At 45.2% G+C, this 20,009-nt stretch overlaps 1 protein-coding gene across 1 annotated transcript in view; it reads left to right on the top strand.

The window, feature by feature from the left end:
- The window catches only part of CAB39L (calcium binding protein 39 like), a 46,685-nt gene extending 31,692 nt beyond the window's left edge, over positions 1-14,993 (top strand). Inside the window, exons 7-10 of the mRNA XM_054830279.1 lie at positions 2,295-2,354; positions 4,215-4,280; positions 4,968-5,111; positions 12,553-14,993. Of these exons, the coding sequence (XP_054686254.1) occupies positions 2,295-2,354; positions 4,215-4,280; positions 4,968-5,111; positions 12,553-12,732 (450 nt within the window). The 3' untranslated portion in view covers positions 12,733-14,993. The remainder of the gene's footprint in view (positions 1-2,294; positions 2,355-4,214; positions 4,281-4,967; positions 5,112-12,552) is intronic.
- The last annotated feature ends 5,016 nt before the right edge of the window (positions 14,994-20,009 follow it).

Raw genomic sequence — 20,009 nt, 5'->3', positions numbered from 1 at the left:
TAGAAACATGATTAGATAGACCTTAGGAATAACTGTAAGGGATGTTAGATAGAGTTCAGCTCAGCTATTCAACACATACTGGAAACCCAGCCTCAGTTTTTACTCCCCTAATGAATGGGGAGTGTGTGGTTGGTGATGGGCAGTCTTCACCCCAGCCAGGAGGCACGATGGGGACAAGGGTCAGTCAAGCTGCAGCAAGGACCACAGGCTGCTGCGACCCTCCCAGAAAAAGAGGGATTGATGTCGTTCAGGGATCTACAGCTGTGAAACTTACTTCTGTCCCCTGTGAACCAAGTGTGTTTTTAGCAGGATTTAAAAATAGAATTCTACATCCTCACGTGCACTGGAAAGACAGGAGTATGAGGGCAGTTCATCCTCAGAGATAGGGCAGAAATCAATTTTTAAATTGCCTCTTATTTTAAATTGCCTGGCCTGATACTTGGTCAGTTCTGGAAATAAACCAGCTGTTCACCTCATCTCCTATTTTTCTGTTACTCTGAATAGCTGGAACAGCAAGAAGTGATGTGGAAGCGATTGAATCATGAAATATGGAGCTACTTCATTTCTAACACCGTAAAATAAGTGCTATGATTGCTCGCTGGCTGGATTACTGAACTTATGTTTTTGGTTCTGTTTCCCCCGTGTTGGGTTCGTAGTGTTGCCACCGGGGTGTCTGGTTCAGAGCTGAAAGCCTTGGATAGTCTATGCACCAGAGGAGGGCTTAATTAAATGTGCATTAAAGTCTGAGGATATTTATAGCAGGGAAGTATTGGAATTTTTTATGATCTGGAGATGTACTTCTTAATTAAATTCAGCCAGGTGCACTGCAGAGAGGAAAAAGAGCTGCTGAAAATGCAGAGGAAAGCAGCTTGTATTTAGAGATACAGTTGGCTGTAGAGGGTACGAGCAGTGATTGGAAAGAGTGGTGGTTGAATACTGCTGCTCCCTGCTCTCTCATGATTTCCTATGAAAAACTCATTTTGGATTATATTCCATTTGTGCCCCCTATTGAAAAATGTTGTACCTGCCCTGCATAAGAGCCTGTGAATCATGTTTGTTGCACTCAGCCTTTTAAACTGCTATCATTGCAGTCCTGCTAAATAAAGGAATGTACTAAAAACATGTACTGGATTTTATAGCACTCTGCTTTCCTCTTACAACTGATGGTAAAAATAAATTAAAGGATTAGTATATAAAGGGTTTCTTTTATTTGTGATGCTGTAGAGGATGTGTCTGTGCATCTGCTTCAGCTACTCATCAGCTTCAGTCTCTGACTGGGTCAGGGAACCAAGGAAAACGTGATGAAAAAGACAGCAACTGATTCACCAAAAAAATATCAACTTGAATGGACTTCATCTGGCATTTATGGTGATCAGTGTTACATTTTAAAGGAGGCAATAAGATAAAAAATAAACTTAAATGCCTCAAACTGGCCACTTTGTTTCATAACTATTCATCCAGTAAAGAGACTTGATTTCTTCTGGAGCTGAATATTTGCATCTCTGTCGCTGCAAACCAGCATTCCCATTCTGTGGGAGAGGTTGCTTTAATTTAAATTTGAGTTAGTTGACCTTTTAGCATGGGAGGCATCCCATCCAGCTGTTTAAAAGGTCTGCTACTGCTTGTGTCAGTAAGCCCACCTTGGGCAGAAAAAGAACTGCAGGAGGGATTCATCCCATCTGCCTGAGACCCCTTTCTGGGCAGAAAAAGAACTGCAGGAGGGATTCATCCCACCTGCCTGAGACCCCTTTCTGGGAAGAGAGTGGCTGTGGAGGGAGCCTGGATGGCTAGCTTAGATTGGTGCCTAACTTTTAGGCTTTAAATAAATAAAAGTATATTACGGTGGCTGAATTTGGGTCTGCCTTGTGGTATTCATTGGAGATGAGCAAGAAAAGTTGATCAAACTTAACATAATCTTCCAGCTGTGGGGTAGCATGTAGATCGCTTTTGGCTTTGGGGCTATAGTTGATCCCTCCATAAAGAGTTAATTTACCTTCTTCCTGTCCTCCACCCCAGTTTACTGTAAGTACTGTGCACAATGACCGTAACAAAAGGAATATAAAGAAAGTGTCAGAATAGTTTTATATTGATTCTGTTAGCATTAACTGAGTTCTCCTTAAAATCCTGGTAAACACACAATGCAGTTTTGTTTTTATATGCTTTCTGTCTATAGAATCATGTTGCAAATGCCTTCTAAAAGATGACCTGGTAAAAAATGCTAAAATACATTTGAGAATCAAGGGACAGTCAAATGAGCACGCTCTCTCAGGTAACCTTTCTCTGTTCTTCCCCAGGACCTGTTAACGCGACACAAATTGTTGGTAGCAGAATTTCTGGAACAAAATTATGATGCGGTAAGTGTAAATGATAGAATATTTTTTAAAAAAAAAAAGTTTGTGGTTAGCTGGAAAAAGTGTGCTTTCAATAGCGGAGGGTTTCATGCTCCACATAAAATAGTCACATAGGACTGCAAAACTAAACATTGCTTTTACTAAAGCAGAATCCTCACGTGGCATTTGAAATACAGGTACCCCCTCGGCACACACATGGGAACACGTGCCAAGGTTTCAGGAGAACTCACAGTTTAAAAGCAAGTTTTATTCCTCTCTGCATGCATCTTATCTCCTCATATGTGAATGGAGCTGTCAACTTTGTATGTAAATAGACCGAGAAAAAAGCATGCACATTTTTAAAGAATTTTGTGATATTCCAGCACTGATATTTATAATATTTTGGGAGAGAGGAGAAGAGTTACTGGAGGAAGTTTTAGCATTGATGGAAATTACACGCACGTAACTGGGGGACTGAGGCATGAGTATTCCTCTTACCATCCTAAGGCAATTAGTCCCTTGGTTTACTGCCATTTTTCACTTTGATTTTTTGGCTCGGTTTTGAACGAAATGTGGGTCAGAAAAATTCCATTGCAATCAACTAAAAGTGGACTGATAAGGATCATGGAATTAGACTACAGGTTATGTTCTCATGGTACCTGAGGTATTCTTTATTTCATTGCCAAAGTGAAAAGGCCGAAGACTATTTCTTTCATTCTAGAGTTACCAAGAAGCTTAAATAAAGATCAGGGTTATTATTGCTGAGTCACAAATGCAGCTTAACTAGAGCAAAATTAGTGTCTCTGCTAATCTTTTCTCTTAGTACTGAAGAACTGGCATTGGAACAGTCCCTGTTCTACCTTTATTTAACATTTAAAATTTGAAGTATAAATTGTGGCAGTGAGCATTTTTTTAGATTATTCTTGGACAGCAGTGTTGGGGTTTTTGCTTATTCGGTAGGTGGTTTGAACATACTGGAGCCCTCTCACTCAGTCTTCTTGACCACAAGATTCCCTTGGCCCGATACGACAAAAGCCAGCACGTGCTTGGGCCTACAGGAAAGCTGGAGAGGGACTGTTTACAAGGGCAAGTAGTGACAGGACAAGGGCTAATGGCTTTAAACTGAAAGAGGATAGATTTAGATTAGATATTAGGAAGAAATTCTTTACTGTTAGAGCAGTGAGGTACTGGAACAGGTTGCCCAGAGAAGCTGTGGCTGCCCCCTCCCTGGAAGTGTTCAAGACCAGGTTGGATGAGGCTTTGGGCAACCTGGTCTAGTGGAGGGTGTCCCTGCCCATGGCAGGGGGAGTTGGAACTAGATGGGCTTTGAGGTCCCTTCCAACCCAAACCATTCTGTGATTCTATGACTCCTAGTTACCCTTGCAGATAAACAGCTTTAACAAATGAGGGTGCTGAAGGCAGGTGGCACCTCACAAAAGGAACTTTTGACATACGCCAGTATGGCATGCACCATCACCGGTTTGGGGTATTGCGTTAAATCACAAAGCAAGTCATGATGACAATATGAGTGGGTGGATGTTATGTGCTGGACCTGTGTGTCCTGACAGCAGGTTCGCCCTCTTGGAAGAGATGGCTGTACAGGCACTGGCTTACTTCTGCCCTAGTTGGCTCGCACCAGCTCCCGTTACATCCAGTCCATATGTGGTATCCCTCTCTGCAGTATTTGGAAGAGGAGTGTTCCTGGGCATTAATTCACTGTGTGATAACCGGCCAAGAAAAAAGACCATGAGAGGTGGGCCTGGCATTGCAGTGAAGTGTTAGAGGGTGGCACTGCTGCGGCCTCTGCTGCTCCTCTGGGGTGGGAAGGACCGGGAGGAGGAAGGATGGACGTGAATCAGATGCATTTGTGTTTTCTTGTTATAGATCTTTGAGGATTATGAAAAACTCCTTAATTCTGAGAATTATGTAACAAAGAGACAATCTTTGAAGGTAAAGTAAGGTTTCTCAGCATTTTCCTTCTAAATTTGAACTCCACGTTATGCAGAATACCAAGATGCTTGTATGGCAACGGAGCAGCCTCATACTTTCTAATGAAAAAGAAATGAGTACTCGGGGATGCTGCTCTTACAATGCACAAGAGCTCGCCGGGACTTTTATTTCCTTGCTCTCTGGTGAAGCATCAGGCTGTTTCTATGGAACAAGCACTATCATTTTTCCTCTGACCTCAAATCTGCACTTAGGTTCAGAGCGTAGGTTAAAATGAACTTGAGGGTAATGTGATAGTTTCTGTTTGTCTGGTGCTGTTTGCTGCTACAGCACCAAGTCTGACATGACCTGCAGATGGGACCAGATAGGCGTGTTAATATAACATCCCAATGAAATGAAAGTGTCTTTGTGGGACAGCTGCAGTACACTTGTTTCTGTCCTAGCTGGCTCACACCAGCTCCTTTTACACCCAGCCCATATGTGGGATCCCTCTCTGTAGTATTTAGAGAGTACTACTGGGCATTAACTAACTTACTGCATGATAAGAAGTCTAGCTACTTCTTTTTTTAAAGGTAGTGACACTGAAACCTCCTAGACAAGAATTAAAATATGTTGCTGCTTTCTTTGCATTCAAAAATAATGCGGTGAACTGAAAAAAAACCCTGGGTTTTTTTGTAATTGTGTCTATAGCTGCTGGGTGAATTGATTCTGGACCGACACAACTTTGCCATCATGACAAAATACATCAGCAAACCAGAAAACCTGAAGCTGATGATGAACTTGCTGCGAGATAAAAGCCCGAACATCCAGTTTGAAGCATTCCATGTGTTCAAGGTGAGGTAGTATTTGCTGTAGAGGTGGCAGACATTCTCTTTTCCTCATAGAAGTGTCTTTCAAGGTGGGCAAGAGAAAGCACAGAAAATTAAGGCAAAGGCTGGGGTTTACAGTCACTTCCAGCATTTGAGAATGTCATAATTGAAAACCTTTCTATTACTCAGCCTCTGATTTCTGTTTGCCTTCCTGTTGTGGTTTAACCCAGCAGGCAGCTAAACACCACACAGCCATTCGCTCGCTCCCCCCACTTCCCCCAGTGGAATGGGGGAGAGAATCGAGGGGGCAAAAAAAAAGTAAAACTCGTGGGTTGAGATAAAGACAGTTTAATAGGACAGCAAAGGAAGAGAAAACAATAATAACAGAATATACAAAACAGGTGAAGCACAATGCAATGGCTCACCACCCACTGACCAATCATCCCCGAGCTGCAAACCCCAGCCTGGCCGATTCCCCCCAGTTATATATTGACCATGACGTCATATGGTATGGAATGTCCCTTTGGCCAGTCTGGGTCAGCTGTCCTGGCTGTGCCCCCCTGCCCCAGCTTCTTGTGCATCTCCAGCCTTTTCGCTAGCAGGGCATGAGAAGCTGAAAAGTCCTTGACTCGGTATAAGCACTGCTTAGCAACAACTAAAACATCAGTGTGTTATCAACATTATTCTCATACTAAATTCAAAACACAGCACTATACCAGCTACTAGGAAGAAAATTAACTCTATCCCAGCCAAAACCAGGAGATTTACTTCAGGTGAGATCTAAAGAAACATCACTTTGGTTTGGGCTGAGGGTTGTCACTCAAGTAGTGAAGAGGTGGATGCTACAGGTAACAAAATACACAGCTGCTAGGTAGTATCCAGGGTACCTTCCCCCAACTCTTAGGTCATTTTACTATGTGATTCTGGGTAAATATTTAAAAAAAAAAAAAGTCTTAAAACTCTGCATTAATTCTAAAAATAGATGGTGATGGTGCTGTGCATTAGTGCGGACACAATTTGCTTTTAAAGGTATTAAAAAGATTTGGTAAATCTGAGCTTGAAATGAGTTTAATCCTTCCGTCCTTTTGCAGTGATCATTAATGCAGTCTTAAACAATTACCAGACTCAACCAGTGTCCCCTTTTTCATGATGATTAATAAGTGAAAAGTTTACCATTTTCCTATCAAAAAAGTTCACTGCTCTGGGACAGAGTGTGAGTTGGATTGTTATATGCAAACCTACCTTTAATTTGGAATGAACACATTAATTTCAAGCTATGTAAATAGAGTTAATGATTTTCAGAAGAGTAATATTGAACCTGTACGGATATCCTTCCCCAAGATGGTTAAGAAAGATACCAGATCACAGCAAAAGGCACGCATGCTATTGCAAAAAGGTTACACCAGCCTCCACAAATTCAGGGTAACTTGTTGAGTTTTGTACTTCAGCCATTTCCGATTTGGAAAAAAGCTTTCAGATCTTCAGTGTGGAGGCTTAGAGGATGTGCAGCTTCTCCAAAAAGTTTTTCGTTTAAAAAAAAAAAAAAAAAAAAAAAAGCTTTAAGGAGGATTAAAAAAAAAATTCCTTCCCTGAAATAAGCAAGCTGTTCCCTTGCTGACTTCCTTCATAGTCAACTGAACCACTGTGAGTAACTTCTACTCCTCCTCCTTATCAGGAGGTATGTAGCTCCAAGATAAGAGAGCAGTCAGGCTCAAACCACTTGCAGCCTTTGAGATGCCTATGGAGGGAAGGGATGAGAGGATTGGGCTCTCTTAGCCACTCTGTGAATAAATGCTAGGTTTTTATGTATGAAACGTATGAGTTGCTGTTCCTGAATTAATGATAGGCATGGCCCAGGCCTTGGGAAAAGCTGATTTTGCTTATTTTAAGAGGCATTTCAAAAGGATTTGGAATAACTTAAAAGGATTCCAGTGTGCAACCATGTCACGCATTGCTGTTTCTCCCATTCTGCCTTCCAATTCCTCCCTTCCTTTCCTTTTCCAGTATGCTGTGTCCCATTTCCAGTTAGAGTGGAGATATTGTAGGCTCAGCCTTGCTTGACCACTTGCAATTGCTACCATGTGGACATTGTTGTGGGGAAACTGCAGACTCAGAACAGAACCAGATCAGCTGGAAATTGCTTGTTTCTAACCACTGGCAGCACATTACAGTAACTCTAGAGGTGCAGCAGAGCTCCCCTTCTCAGGTCCTCACCGGGGATCTGGGTCAGCTGGATGTGGAAGCATTCAGCTTCTCCCTGGTGGGCAGGTAGAGGGTATCTTTTAGAACATGCATTGTCAATTAGCTTTGTGGAGCGGGTCAGAAAAGAGCATTTTCCTCTGATTTCACTTCTTAAATTGAATTCTAACTTCTTGCGAACTACTACCTTAAATGTTTTAGAGAATGGAGGAAAACACTTCTGGCTGGTTGTGCCCTGTTCTGCAGTGTCCCTGCCTCCTGTTTCCGGGTTAGTGTCCCTCAGCCTGTTTCTCTTGTCAGCTGTAATAATTCCATGCTAATGTAACTGGGAGAGGAATCTTGTCCTCAGCTTTTAATCTCATAAATTTTAAACTGTGCCTACATTTTTAAATTGTGCTTGCAAAATACCTGTGTAGTACTGGTTGAAATTACAGTAGACTAACCACAGTGATTTGAAATCACAGGTCTGCTGAGAAGTCGATACTTGCTTCTCTGTCTGAGCTGCCAAAAGATTTGGGTTTAAATTACCTGATTTAGATGTTTCACCAGTTAGACACATTTGAAATGAAAAAGTGCTTGTTTTGTAAGCATCCAGATTTCAACACTCCCATGCCCCAGCTGACCCAAAAAAAGGCATATGACTCTTACCTCTCTGAGGCAATTTCTAATTATTGAAGATTCAAACCTGTTAGAGATTAAAACAATGAACACCTCTAGTGCAAAAATATTTTGTAGGAGCGTGAGTTCCATCTCAATATAAGGAAAAACTTCTTAACTATGAGGGTGACCGAGCACTGGGACAGGCTGCCCAGAGAGGTTGCGGAGTCTCCTTCTCTGGAGATATTCAAAACCCGCCTGGACGTGATCCTGTGCAACCTGCTCTAGGTGATCCTGCTTTAGCAGGGGGGTTGGACTAGGTGATCTCCTGAGGTGCCTTCCAACCTCTACCAATCTGTGACTCTGTGACCACATGTTGGGCAGGGCTATCCAGCTCCTGTGATGGATTTGTGAGAGTTATTAGTGGAGGCTGCTTTGAGTTTGCCTGTAGGGGAGAGCAAAGCTTTCAGACATACGTGAACATGGTGCAGGTATTCCTTTGACCTTATGCATTTACAAATAAAGGCCAATAACAAGCTTTCTTGGCTTTCACATAAACAATTAGATTATTTGGAAGAAAACACCCTGTAGCAGTGAATTGGGATTATGCAACTTTCTTGTTCTTAGGCAGACATTTAGCAAGATATATTTTACTGTTTAAATCTAAAAATAGAATGGGTACACTGTGTTTTGTGACCTTAGTTTCATTTTTCCATTCTCTTTCATGCACATTACAGAGCTACCTCCTGCAGCTTGCTCTCCAAATGATCGCACATAATTTGACCGTACTGACAGTTTCTTCTTGGTACAAAGCTGAAACCATGTCTGTGGGGATGTGTCCTCTCTTGTGTCTTAGCTGGAGAGTTTATAGGGCAAGAAGGGTTTATATGAAGCCCTACGCTATAAGCAACATGAACTGTAAGGCACTTCTGTGTGCATTTTCCTGACACAGTAAGATTGTGCGTGACCCCTGAGTAAGTCTTAAAATACCCAATCCAGGGTATCCAACTTCCGTAATCGTTTTTGCTCTGCCGTAGCCCCTGTGATGCCTGGTTGTTAGTTGTAAGGAAACAAGGTCAGATTCTCTAATCAAGTGCTTTTGGTATTTCGTTTGAAGAAATTCAGTGTATGAGTTTTAATGGAGAAGAGAGCAACAGTTCCACTTTGGACAACTTCTGAAGCTTCAGAGTTGATTTTCCTTCCAGGCCTTTTGCAAATATTCACAAAACGGAACTGTGCTGAAACAACTATTTTTAGAGTTGGAATTTTAATATGAGTACTGTCTTTATTTTGGTCTCTGTCTCAGATATCTGAATTAAGTGCTCTAGAACACACAGCCTTTCATAATAAAACAATAGGTGAAACAAAGTTCTCTCTGAAGTGTTTTAGCTTCAGTTACATTTCATTTCAGAAGAAATGTTTCAGATAGCATTAATAATAATTTCTGTTTTCAGGGATTTATCTCCTCCTCTGTAATGACACAGAGTTCTGAATGTGGGGGGCTCTTTTAAAAGTAAAATCTCATGGTGGTCCTAATCCTGGGCTTTGTGAAGCTGATTAGTTGATACTGGCAGAATTGATTCTGTTTGCTTAGCCAAAGTATTGAATAACATTTCAGGAATTTTTTGGTCCTTTAACATTCTCTCTTTATGAGTCCCTGTTGACACTGAGCAAGACTGGCAGTCAAGATGATCTTTGTTTGAATGTTCAGTTTGACGGTTTTTCAAGGGGAAGATTATAATCTATAAATAATCGAGCAGGAAGATAAACAGGATGTGATGTCTTCTTTAAACTAAGTTCTTTTATTATTTGCTATGGTAATACTAGTTGTAGGACCAATATGAAATGCTGGTATTTACTGGTTTCCAGTTCTGTTTACAGACCACGTAGCTTTTACAAGAAGAATGATTTAGATTTCTTCATTTTGAGAGTCAGCCTCCAGTTATCTGTATAAGGAGGCCTAACAGTCATTGAAGGAAGATTTTCGGCACTTCAGGGTCAGGCTGTAATCAGATTATTTCTGAAAATGTGGGTCCTGTCAATGTCAGTGTACTTGCTTGGTTTCTTCTCCTGATCACAAAGAGCAAACTGAACTCCAAAATGTAAAACTTTTAATGAAGATCTGTAACAGTTACTCTCCTCATCCCTGCCTGTAAGCTTACATACTGCTTTTTTCAAAGCTTGTCCAGATGACCTGGGACTTATCACAGTGCGAATTGTGGAACTATCAAGCCTCCATCAGCGTGGTGACCTGGAGTAGGTCAGCACGTGGGGAGCTGCACCGTGGGACTACTGGAACTGAGAGCAGGAACTGCTGCAGTCTCAGCCTGAGCCAAACATTCGTACCCACGAGATTTCAGGATTCATGTTCCCTAGATAAGGCACAGACTGGAAAGCTGTAGAGTACATTCAGTAGTGATTTACATCCCCCAAACCTTTATTTCTCATATGGGGAACCGATGCATCAATAGCAGCATATCAAAGTTATTTGCAAGGGAAGGGATATTTCTTTCAAATGTTGCAGGCAGCGACAGAACAATTGGCTATGGAGAGTCCATTAAGAGTAGTGAGAGCTGTGAACTGGCTGTCCGACGCGCTGACAGATGTGTCTGTGGTAAGACATTGCACTTTGAGTGCTTGGAGCATCGTGCAGGAAAGCTGTTATTTTCGGGTGGCTGCTCTGAAGGGATCCTTGGGAGTTGGGGCTGTTGGTGCTACTCTTAAGAAGTTTTAGGTGGCAAGTAGGCATAAAAATAAATTATTTGAGATTATAGCTCAGAGTAATCAGAGAAAGGCGATGTGGAGGCCTGTGCAAAGAGGGTGTGAATAACTGGAGATAATATACTGTCACAGGGACCACCATCTGGCCACTAGATCAAGGAAAACTTTGTAAAAGACTTTGGGCATGGGCTAGAGAGTGTTCAGCCAGCATGGCAGAGGTTGCAGCTCTTTTCCCAGAGTAGAGGGAAAAGTACCTTGAAGCAGGGACTCCTAGGAGCCATCTGAGGAGGAGGGATCCACAGGAGACAAAAGCACAGGCAGGGATTAGGGCTCTTATGGCATCAGGATGCCAGGGTTTAAGAGTAGATGCTTTGCCTCACCTTTACTGAATAATAAAAAAATTAGTTTTACTTCTCTGTCTGGGCAGAAGTACTTTGTGTGGCACTGTTAGTGTGTGCTGAGGCCCATTCCTTCCCCACATTTCCCTTGCATGGCATTTTCCACACCACTTGTATAAAATCCCCTGATTGGGGGGGGTGGTACGAAGCCCAATGATGGGTCCAGTCTAAATCCTCTCCCAGGCTTTACCAGGTGTTATTTCTGGGGGCAAGGGACAACACAGCACCTCCCTGCGCAGCTGGATGTGGCCAAGGTTTTCGTGTGGGCACAATCTCAGCAGAGATAAATGAACCTGCAGAAGAGCCCCAGGTCTGGAGCCAGCAGCTCCGGGGCTAGGCAAGTGGTGGTGCCGCCTGCGCTCAGCCGGACAACGTGCCATTCTGTACTGTCAGCAGATGTTTGTTTTCATTCTGGTTTGAACAGGCTTGGAGGGAAACTGGACCTTTTCCAGTCCTGTCCATCCTTAATTTCTTCTCGTCGGGTAGAGAATAACTTGTGTTATTTATGTTGTTGCACAAGCGCTCAGGCAGTGTTTTGTTGACCAGCCATGGTAACCTCCGTGCGAGCCAGACGTGGGAGCTCCTCCCGGGGCGACCGGGGGTGTGCTGCTCTTGTGTTCCCGCTGCCAGCCCCCCGCCCTGTCTGCTCCCCATGACTGACGTCCGCAGGGCCCGCATCTCCACGGCATCCTAAGGACCCTGGGAAGAACTTGTCACCGCTTGCCTTTACAACCGGCTTTAAGTTTCCTGTCCTCAGTCACCGCGTAAGGCAGAGAAAATGTTAAAGAAACAGTGTCGTGGTGTAGGGGGTTGTGTTCAGAGCTGGAAAACTCTGTGGCTTTAGGCATTACAGGGGGAAAAATCAGAGCACAGCTAGGTTTATCCTTAAAAACTATTATTTGAGAAGAGCAGTAAGCCCACAGCGCTGGGCTGGCTGTGCCAGGTAAGTATCTGTGTCTCCCGTCACCTCCCTGCATTGCCACCCTCCTCTGCTCGGCGAGGGCAGCCAAGGTGCCGGGCGCACCACGGCGTTCCTGCTCCTGCTGCTGGAAATTTCCACGCTCCCATGAATGGATTAGGCAGAGGGAAGTGGAGCCTCTGACATATTTTTGCAAACCAAACCAAAGCTGGCAAGTCTAATTTTAGGCCTGGTTTAGTATGGAAATGATATCAATACTGACACAAAGCTTTTCCGTTCTGATAATTAATTTATGTGTATTTAAGTCTTGCATGTGGAAGAGGCTGAGAATTGATAGCCCGCTCTCAACAGCTGGGTTTACAATCAAACGTTTTATCAACAAAGAGCAAAAATTAAAGGGAAGCGATACCACACACAGGCATAGCTTTGCTTCAGTTTGCTGTCGAACCAATACATTTGTAACTCCTCTTTTTCTGCCTCGGGACAAGGGGTGTAGCGGCGGAGTATCTGCCTGCCAGCCTTCGGCTGACTTGTTAGAAAATACGTTACGGCGATATTGTGACTGATGTTCCTCTCTCTCTCTCCCTCTCTCTCTCTCTCTCTCACTGTGCCTGGTTTTGTTTGCATGTTAGGTTTTTGTGGCCAGTCCAAACAAAACACAGCCTATTGTGGAGATCCTGTTGAAAAACCAACCCAAGCTAATTGAGTTTCTGAGCAATTTCCAGAAAGAGAGGACGGATGACGAACAATTCACTGATGAGAAGAACTACCTGATTAAGCAGATCCGAGACTTGAAAAAGCCAACGGCATGAAGAAGTCCTCTCGTTTTCCACTGTAGGCATTAATCTCATTTGTTAAGTTCCTCTGTGTCCCTTAAACACCACAATAGTGCTTGAGAAGGCACAGCAAGTGCCTGGTTTTTATTTTGTCTTTGTTCCTAGATGTCAAGAGTATAGGGGTTTTACATGAAAACTAAAAAAAAAACAACCTAGAATAATATATTATTTTTAATCAAAACTATAATTATTTATGTCAGTTTAGAATCTCTCTGTAATAGAAGCTGGTTTGACAGATTTTCATTTATGCTTAAGAAGAAGGAACCTCTTTGCTTAACTTCATCAACAAACTCAAGCTGTTGGTGAGTGCACAGAGTAGGTCTTCTGAGGACTGTAACATTGTTCCTTTGCACCTGTAGTTGTGACTTCGTTCTAGTGCTGCACACACACAAGACTGTGAAAGAGTACATTTGTCTCTGGAGTTAGCTGCACCTAGAGATTGGGTTTCTTAGTCAAAACAGTGGGAGATGAAAAAGCAGTAAAGGTCACGTTTTTGCTTTATTTTTGTGTTCTTTCATCTTTAAGTTTTCTTTTTCCCCTAGATCAGAGGTTTTCTATTAAATGCTAGGGAATGGATGAAGACATCAGCCAGATGAGCTGTTTCTACCTGCCTCCCCTTTTCCTGTACATGATCGTCGTGGTTTAACCCGACAGGCAGCTAAAACAACCACATAGCTGTTTGCTCACTCCCCCCCCCACAGTGGGATGGAGGAGAGAATAGAAAAGAAAAAGGTTGAGATAAAGACAGTTTAATAGGACAGAAAAAGGAAGAGAATAATAATAATAATAATGATAAAAGAATATACAAAACAAGTGATGCACGGCACAATTGCTCACCACCTGGAACCAATTGCTCGGCTACTTCCTGAGCTGTGCGCCTCATGGCCAGCTCCCCCCAGTTATATACTAAGCATGACATCATATGGTATGGAATATCCCTGTAGCCAGTTTGGGTCAGCTGTCCTCGCTGCGTCCCCTCCCAGCTTCTTGGGCCCCCCTGCCTTCCCGTTGGCAGGGCAGTGTGAGAAGCTGAAAAGTCCTTGACTGCTTGGCAACAACTGAAATATCAGTGTGTTATCAACATTATTCTCATCCTAAATCCAAACCACAGCATTATACCAGCTGCTAGGAAGAAAATTAACTCTATCCCAGCCAAAACCAGGACAGTGATCTACCTTATGCTAGAGCACCAGCTATTCGCACCAGCTATTCCCACCAGCTCCCAAACAGACCGATGAGGAGCAGCCCCAGGTACACGGTGCCCATGTACCCCGCAATGGGAAGAAGGCAAGAGCAACCCCCCTCCATCAAGATCTATGCTAATAAAGTCATCCTGCACCTACTAAAATCGGCAAGGAGCCTGTCCCCAGTTTTAGTGGGAATAATTTTGGGTGGTGGCCAGAGCTACGTGGCTGAATCACGCCAAGCGCTGAGCCCCAGCACCCAGCGAGAGGATGGAGCTCAGCAACTTCCCATCTGGATTTAAATCCCAGCTGTGTGAGGTGGGGTTGAGCCAAATTCAGCAAGGGGATGCTGAAACGGCCTCAGCCTCAACTGCCGAGTGCCCTGGGGTCCCCGAGTCTGCAGGTGCTCTCAAAGCTGAGAGCATTAATTGGATTCTTAAATCAAGGGTGGGAGGCCATTTAGCAGCCCCAGGCACCAAAGGCAACATGTAGTCTGGCATTTTCTATCCTTGTTCATCCTGTGTGAATTCAGGTTCTGCGTTGAAGTTGTCGAAGGGGAAATCATTGCACTGTTTATGTTTTAAAGTTTAATAAGCTCTGTGGTCCAAACAGTGTTTCCCAGGTGTGTTTGAAGAATTTTTGGGGTCTTTTGTTTTCTAGCAGGAAATGAAAAGGTAATTCTGATGCTTTGTTAGGAAGTGGAGTTTGAGAGCAGGGAATGGAAAATTCTTGAATTTTTCTGGACAGCCTAAGTTCTGGGTTTTTCCTATTTGTTGTAAGACAGTTATCTAGCTAAAACTCTAGTTAATGCTTCAGATAAAAAGGTGACACTGAACTGTAAAACCAGAACATTTTCCTTCATAAAACTGTTGTATATCGGGGTGACTGATACTTTAATTTATGTGCTTTAGAAAAGGGATGAAATGGAACAGATTGTGGACTCATGTTTTTTTCAGATGCCAGATATACACAACAAATGTACATCTTAGTTGCCTGGAATTAAAAAAAAAATATTTACAAGCTATTAAAGGCATGATTACTGATCACCCTTTATTTATATCTCTGGTTTTTTTCTTCTTGCCTTTCTGGATAGCCAGACTCCATACAGTGCTAAATTCTTTTTCTCCTTTGCCAACCAGTTTCAGCAGATGGAGAGAGAGAGAGAGAGAGAGAAGTGAGCACTTTCTCCAGAGCTAATGCACTCTGCAAGCAGCACATCTGCAGCCCTGGCTGGCAGGGGGCCTGGCAACCCCGGCTGCAGTCCAGCTGAGCCTGACTGCGATGCTCTCCCCCAGCCTCGTGGGTAGTGCTCACTATCGGTGGTAGCTTGCGGGTCGATAAAGGACCGTCCCCAGAACCGCAGTCCTCTGAGCTAGTCATTTAAGTCTGATCCTCTGAGATTTGGAGCCTGAAACCGAAGGGTGCTTGGCTGTGCTCTGAGCTCCCGGGGTGGGGCTGTCTCCAGGGCTGGATTAACACAGAGACACGTGTCCATTGCCTCAGCCTCTGGAGTCACATGAGAACATCGGGCTTCCAGCCTGTGCTCGGAAAAAGTGTCTAATGGTGTATTGCTGGGGAATGCCTGGCCTTGACAGCATGAGGGTAACCCATGCGGAGGTGCCCAGTGCATCTGTGAGGGTGGTCAACACTGTGAGATGCTCTTGTCTGCGTGGTCTGGGCACAGAAGAGCACTTTGAAGACATCAGAAACTGGCTGTAGTACAAGGAGCAAAATTACACCCACACCCCCGGTGTTTGTGTAGGCGGAGATGTGGCAGGCCAACGGGGAACCGAGCGATGGGCCCCATCCCCGCAAAGCCAGCCTTTTCCAGTGCAAGCTGTCAGCAGACCACGCGAGTAAGTGGTAAGGAGGGCTTGTGAAAAAGGAATCTGCAAGAGAAAGGGGGAAAAAAGAGTGGGTTTACAGTAAAATGACATGTGCCAGGCCCCTTGCAGCTTATCATACAAGAAGCTGGTCCTGAAGTAGATATTGCCAACACGCCTCAAAAGAATTAAGTCTTCCCCAAGCTCAACTCGCTTAGCACTTTGAAAGGAGAAAAAGCAAAAGAAATGGTGAAGATGAAATTAAGCACCATAATAATATTTCACAGCAGGTGGGAACACATCCCTAATTAAATGAAAAATGAGATCTTTTCTAATGCAACTTTGAAATAACCATAGAACTCCCAATTTCCTTTGGTGCATTCAATCAAGGTGGTTCTTCTGCCTAAGCAACTGCTCCCACCAGGAACTCACAATTTCTCTGAAATTAATATCTGGGGGAGCTGTGTGATTGCAGGACACAGTCCATCAGAGTGAGGACAGGGAAGAAGATTGTAGTCTGGAGAGAGAAAGAAGCTGGAGGATGCTCAGGCTGCAGCCTCTCAATTCCAGTCCCCATCCAGCATTCAGGGGGGTTTGGATCGTACAAATGAATCTCTGCCAAGATGTGATGTATGATCCTGCACATAAAACCTTATTTGATACAGCAGAGTGCCAGGAATCTTTGAACCAGAAGCTTCTGTCCTGGGATTTGGGCAGCTTGTGCTACTAAGAGAAATCTGGTTAGAAGTGGCAACAGCCTCCCCTGCCTGTAATGGCACGTACGCCGGCAGGTGTGAACCCAGGGGGAGGATGCAGGACTCTGGCCTTCAAGAAACATGGGTGTTAAGACCACTTGAGCCTCTTAATCTATATGCTCTAGGGACAAGATCAGATGAGAAGGAAAGAATGACTTGGACCTTGTAATCTAATGATAAAAGCACTTGCATGAGGGACAGGAGATAGGGATCCCATTTGTTCTCTTAATGCGTGATTTGCTCTTGTCTATGAAATTGGAGCTAAGAGAACCCAGGCCTCTTTCCAAAGGGTGCAATGATGTTTGGTCAGTAGAGAGGCTTTTTCTGTGGGCCAACAAATGCTTCATTTTTCTGTTTGAAGTAGAAGCACTTCAACATTTTGGCTGGAAGCACCTTCCTGCAGAACATCTTATGTCTGGGGATGCAGGCTGTTGTAAGACAGAGGGGAATACGGGTTTTGGTCTCTATGACATGAAAGAGAATTGTACCTAGCTCTCCTCCTTCTTGTCTAAGCATTCTTGCATAAAAATATAGGTTTCCATGGCCTTCCACCATTTTTGGACTTTCATTTTGGCACCTGCCACTTTCCGTGTGTGGAGCTCGCTCTGCATTTGCCTGGAGCATCACCCACTGGACTTGTACACACAACCTGCAGCTGAAGAGCATCAAGCAGCAAAGGACTATATAGACAATAAGGATTCGTTGCATTTACTGCCAAGCAATGAAAGCCCGTTTCATAGCTCTTATGCTGACGGACCTAAGTGACCGGTGGCTTTTCTGTCAGAGCAGATGGATAGGTGGCAGAAGTTCTGCCGGGCTGCGGTGCTCCTGGGGTCTGAGAGGAGACACCCAGCACTCTCTGATGGCCGATGACGAATGCAGGCTCCTAAAGGCCCTCACTGCTGGAGCCTAAGTCCTGGGGCTGCTGGTTTACACCAGTTTTTGGTGTAAATGCAGGCCCAGTCTCAGGAACTGATGTGGTCCTCCAGCCAGCCCCTTAACAGAGAGCTCAGCCAGCCTTTTTACCTGTTTAGGGCAAATCCAGGGCTCTGCTCCCACTGAGCGACAAACCCAGTGAGCTATGGAGTTACCCACTCAGGCTCACTACACATTTATTCCATACACACGCACTAAATGGAGCAGCACAAGCTGTTAAGACTGGGCGTGAGGTGTCCCAGAGCCTCTAGCAGGAGGTCCAACCCCACAGCGAGAGAGGCAGTCCCGCTGGTGAGAGCTGCTGTGGCCTGGGCAAGAGAAAGAGTTCAAGTCCCTGCCACCCCAGCCCCTGCTGAAGGGGAGCCTTGCCTCTGGCAAAGGCTGGAGTCCCTCAGCCTGCGGTGCGTGAGGCCACGAGGCAGCAGCCGTCAAGGCAGCTCTGAGCATGGTTGGCGCTGGGCAGGCAACGTGGGAGGAGGCTAAGGGAAAACCCAGGACAAGGGTAGCGGTTTTGGCTGTGTTGTTCAGCTGTAAGCCAAGCATCTCGCAGGGCTGTGGCTTGGCCCGGCTTCCCTGAGAGCCCCGGGGAGAGGCAGGCGGCGAGCGCAGCCCCTCTGACTGATGGTCCTGCACCACGGCGCCTGCCTGGCGCTGGCCTCTTTTTCCAGGAGTGGGAAAGGAGGAAAAACAATCAAACAAGCAACCCCTCTCCTATGGCATCGGTTGTGAGTGGCTTTGCAAAGCCACAGTAAAAGTAACCTTTTCCACCCCAGGCTGTGTCGTCACGAGTGGCAGCATGGGGCAAGCTTGTGCCAACGGTGCAGCGCCAGCTCGGCTCTGGCCAAGCCATGGCCATGCCCAGCCATGCCACAGTGGGGAGGCGGCTCCTCGGGCCCCCAACACCCACACTTATGGGGCTTAGTATTGACTGGGGTACTAGGGACAAGGGGGTGTCCTAGCACATGCTGTGAAACAGTGTTCTGCTTTGCATCATGCAGCTGAACACTGTAATTCGCCATTGCTAGAAGAGCCCCATCATCACCGGATAGCACTGGCAACAGCTGGGAGGGCTTTGCTACTGAGCCTTAGCTCCAGGAAAGCATCGCGCTGCGCTGGTCATCTGTGAGACTGCAGATACCTGCTGCAGTGCAGCACGTGAGGTACAGCCCAGTGTGTGTCCCCCATGCCACCTCAACCTCTTCCCTCCCTTGGTGTGCCTGTTTTGCTCCTTGGTAGTGCTGCTTGTAGGGCTGTGGGATGGCATGTGCTTTTCTTCACATCCTCTCCCCAGGTGTGGCAATGAAGCCTCATTGTCCATGGCCAAATGTGTAACCTATATGTTTTAACTATCACACTGTGCCAGCAGGCACCTCCAGCATGTTGAGGCTTTATGAGTAGTTGGACACAAGAAGCACCTGAACACCAAGGTGACGGGTAGAAACAAAGTCTTTTGGCTGCATGACAGGCACCAGCCCAGTCACGGCACCACAGCCCAGATCCTCATAGTTAAAGAAATAAAAACCAGCCAACTCCCCAGTGCAGCTCTCCTGGGGAGACCCACCAGTCTGGTAATGAATGGAGTTATTTCTTCTGAGGGCACAGAGAAGACAGGACCATGTCTTTGGGGCCATGAAGTGCTTTGCTCAACTCTTAAGAATAGAGGCCCTTTTTTTCCAAATTGCTGGGTACGTTACCTCTACTAATGCATGGCTTTGGCAATGCCCTTCAACTCGCTTGCAGAACAGCTGGCTTGACAAGGGTTTGGAGCGGATTTAAAAATACCCCTGTCAAAGCAGAGCCCATTGCATCTGTTCAGAGATTTGTGCAAACATGCAGTCAGGGTTAGCTTTTCAGCAGGCGGCACACCCAGACACAGCCCTGCCCCGGCAGCTAGCGGGGAGCAAACAAACCCGTCATTTGCTCAGGCAGATGGTCAGATGCCCAACGGGCTCTTGTGTGCGTAGGACAAGCAGGAGCCTGCAGGGAGCAGGTCTCACGAACTCCCATGAGGGAAGTGGAGAAAGGCACCTCCTCCCCACTTTAAAACTGGGTGTGTGTGGGGGAAAAATGATATTCACAGACAGACTCGCCTTGTGCCCCGAGGAGTGTCAAGGGCAGAGCCACAATTAGCTCATGGGATAGAGCAGGTTCTCGCTGTGGGCTGACAGCAATGCCTCACGCTTCCTGTCAAAGGCTTAAAGGAAAGCGACACTGGGGACAAGCCTACTGGCAAGCAAGAAAGCAGCATGTCCCAGGGGACAGCAGGCATTGCAGAGGGAGGAGAGACATATGTTCATTCCAACAAAAGACCCAGCTCTCCTGCTAATAAATACCACTTCTAGCCATACAGCTAAGCTCCCCTGCTTCCACTAGTTTTTGTTTTCTCTAGCTAAATTTGTCTTGCCCCACAATGGGAATGGAAGAGTAACTGCAGGTGAATGCCCTGGCATTCATACTATCTTACATACATCTTTCAGGTATTTCTGAAAGGACACTGGGGCTTGGGAGTGGAATGTGTCAATGCTGGCATTTGTATGACATGTGCCTAAGGCCCA

Source organism: Grus americana, chromosome 1 (genome assembly GCF_028858705.1).
Source record: "Grus americana isolate bGruAme1 chromosome 1, bGruAme1.mat, whole genome shotgun sequence".
NCBI lineage: Eukaryota > Metazoa > Chordata > Aves > Gruiformes > Gruidae > Grus > Grus americana.
The sequence above is the reverse complement of the archived record's forward strand: the minus strand, read 5'-3'. Positions and strand labels throughout refer to the sequence as shown.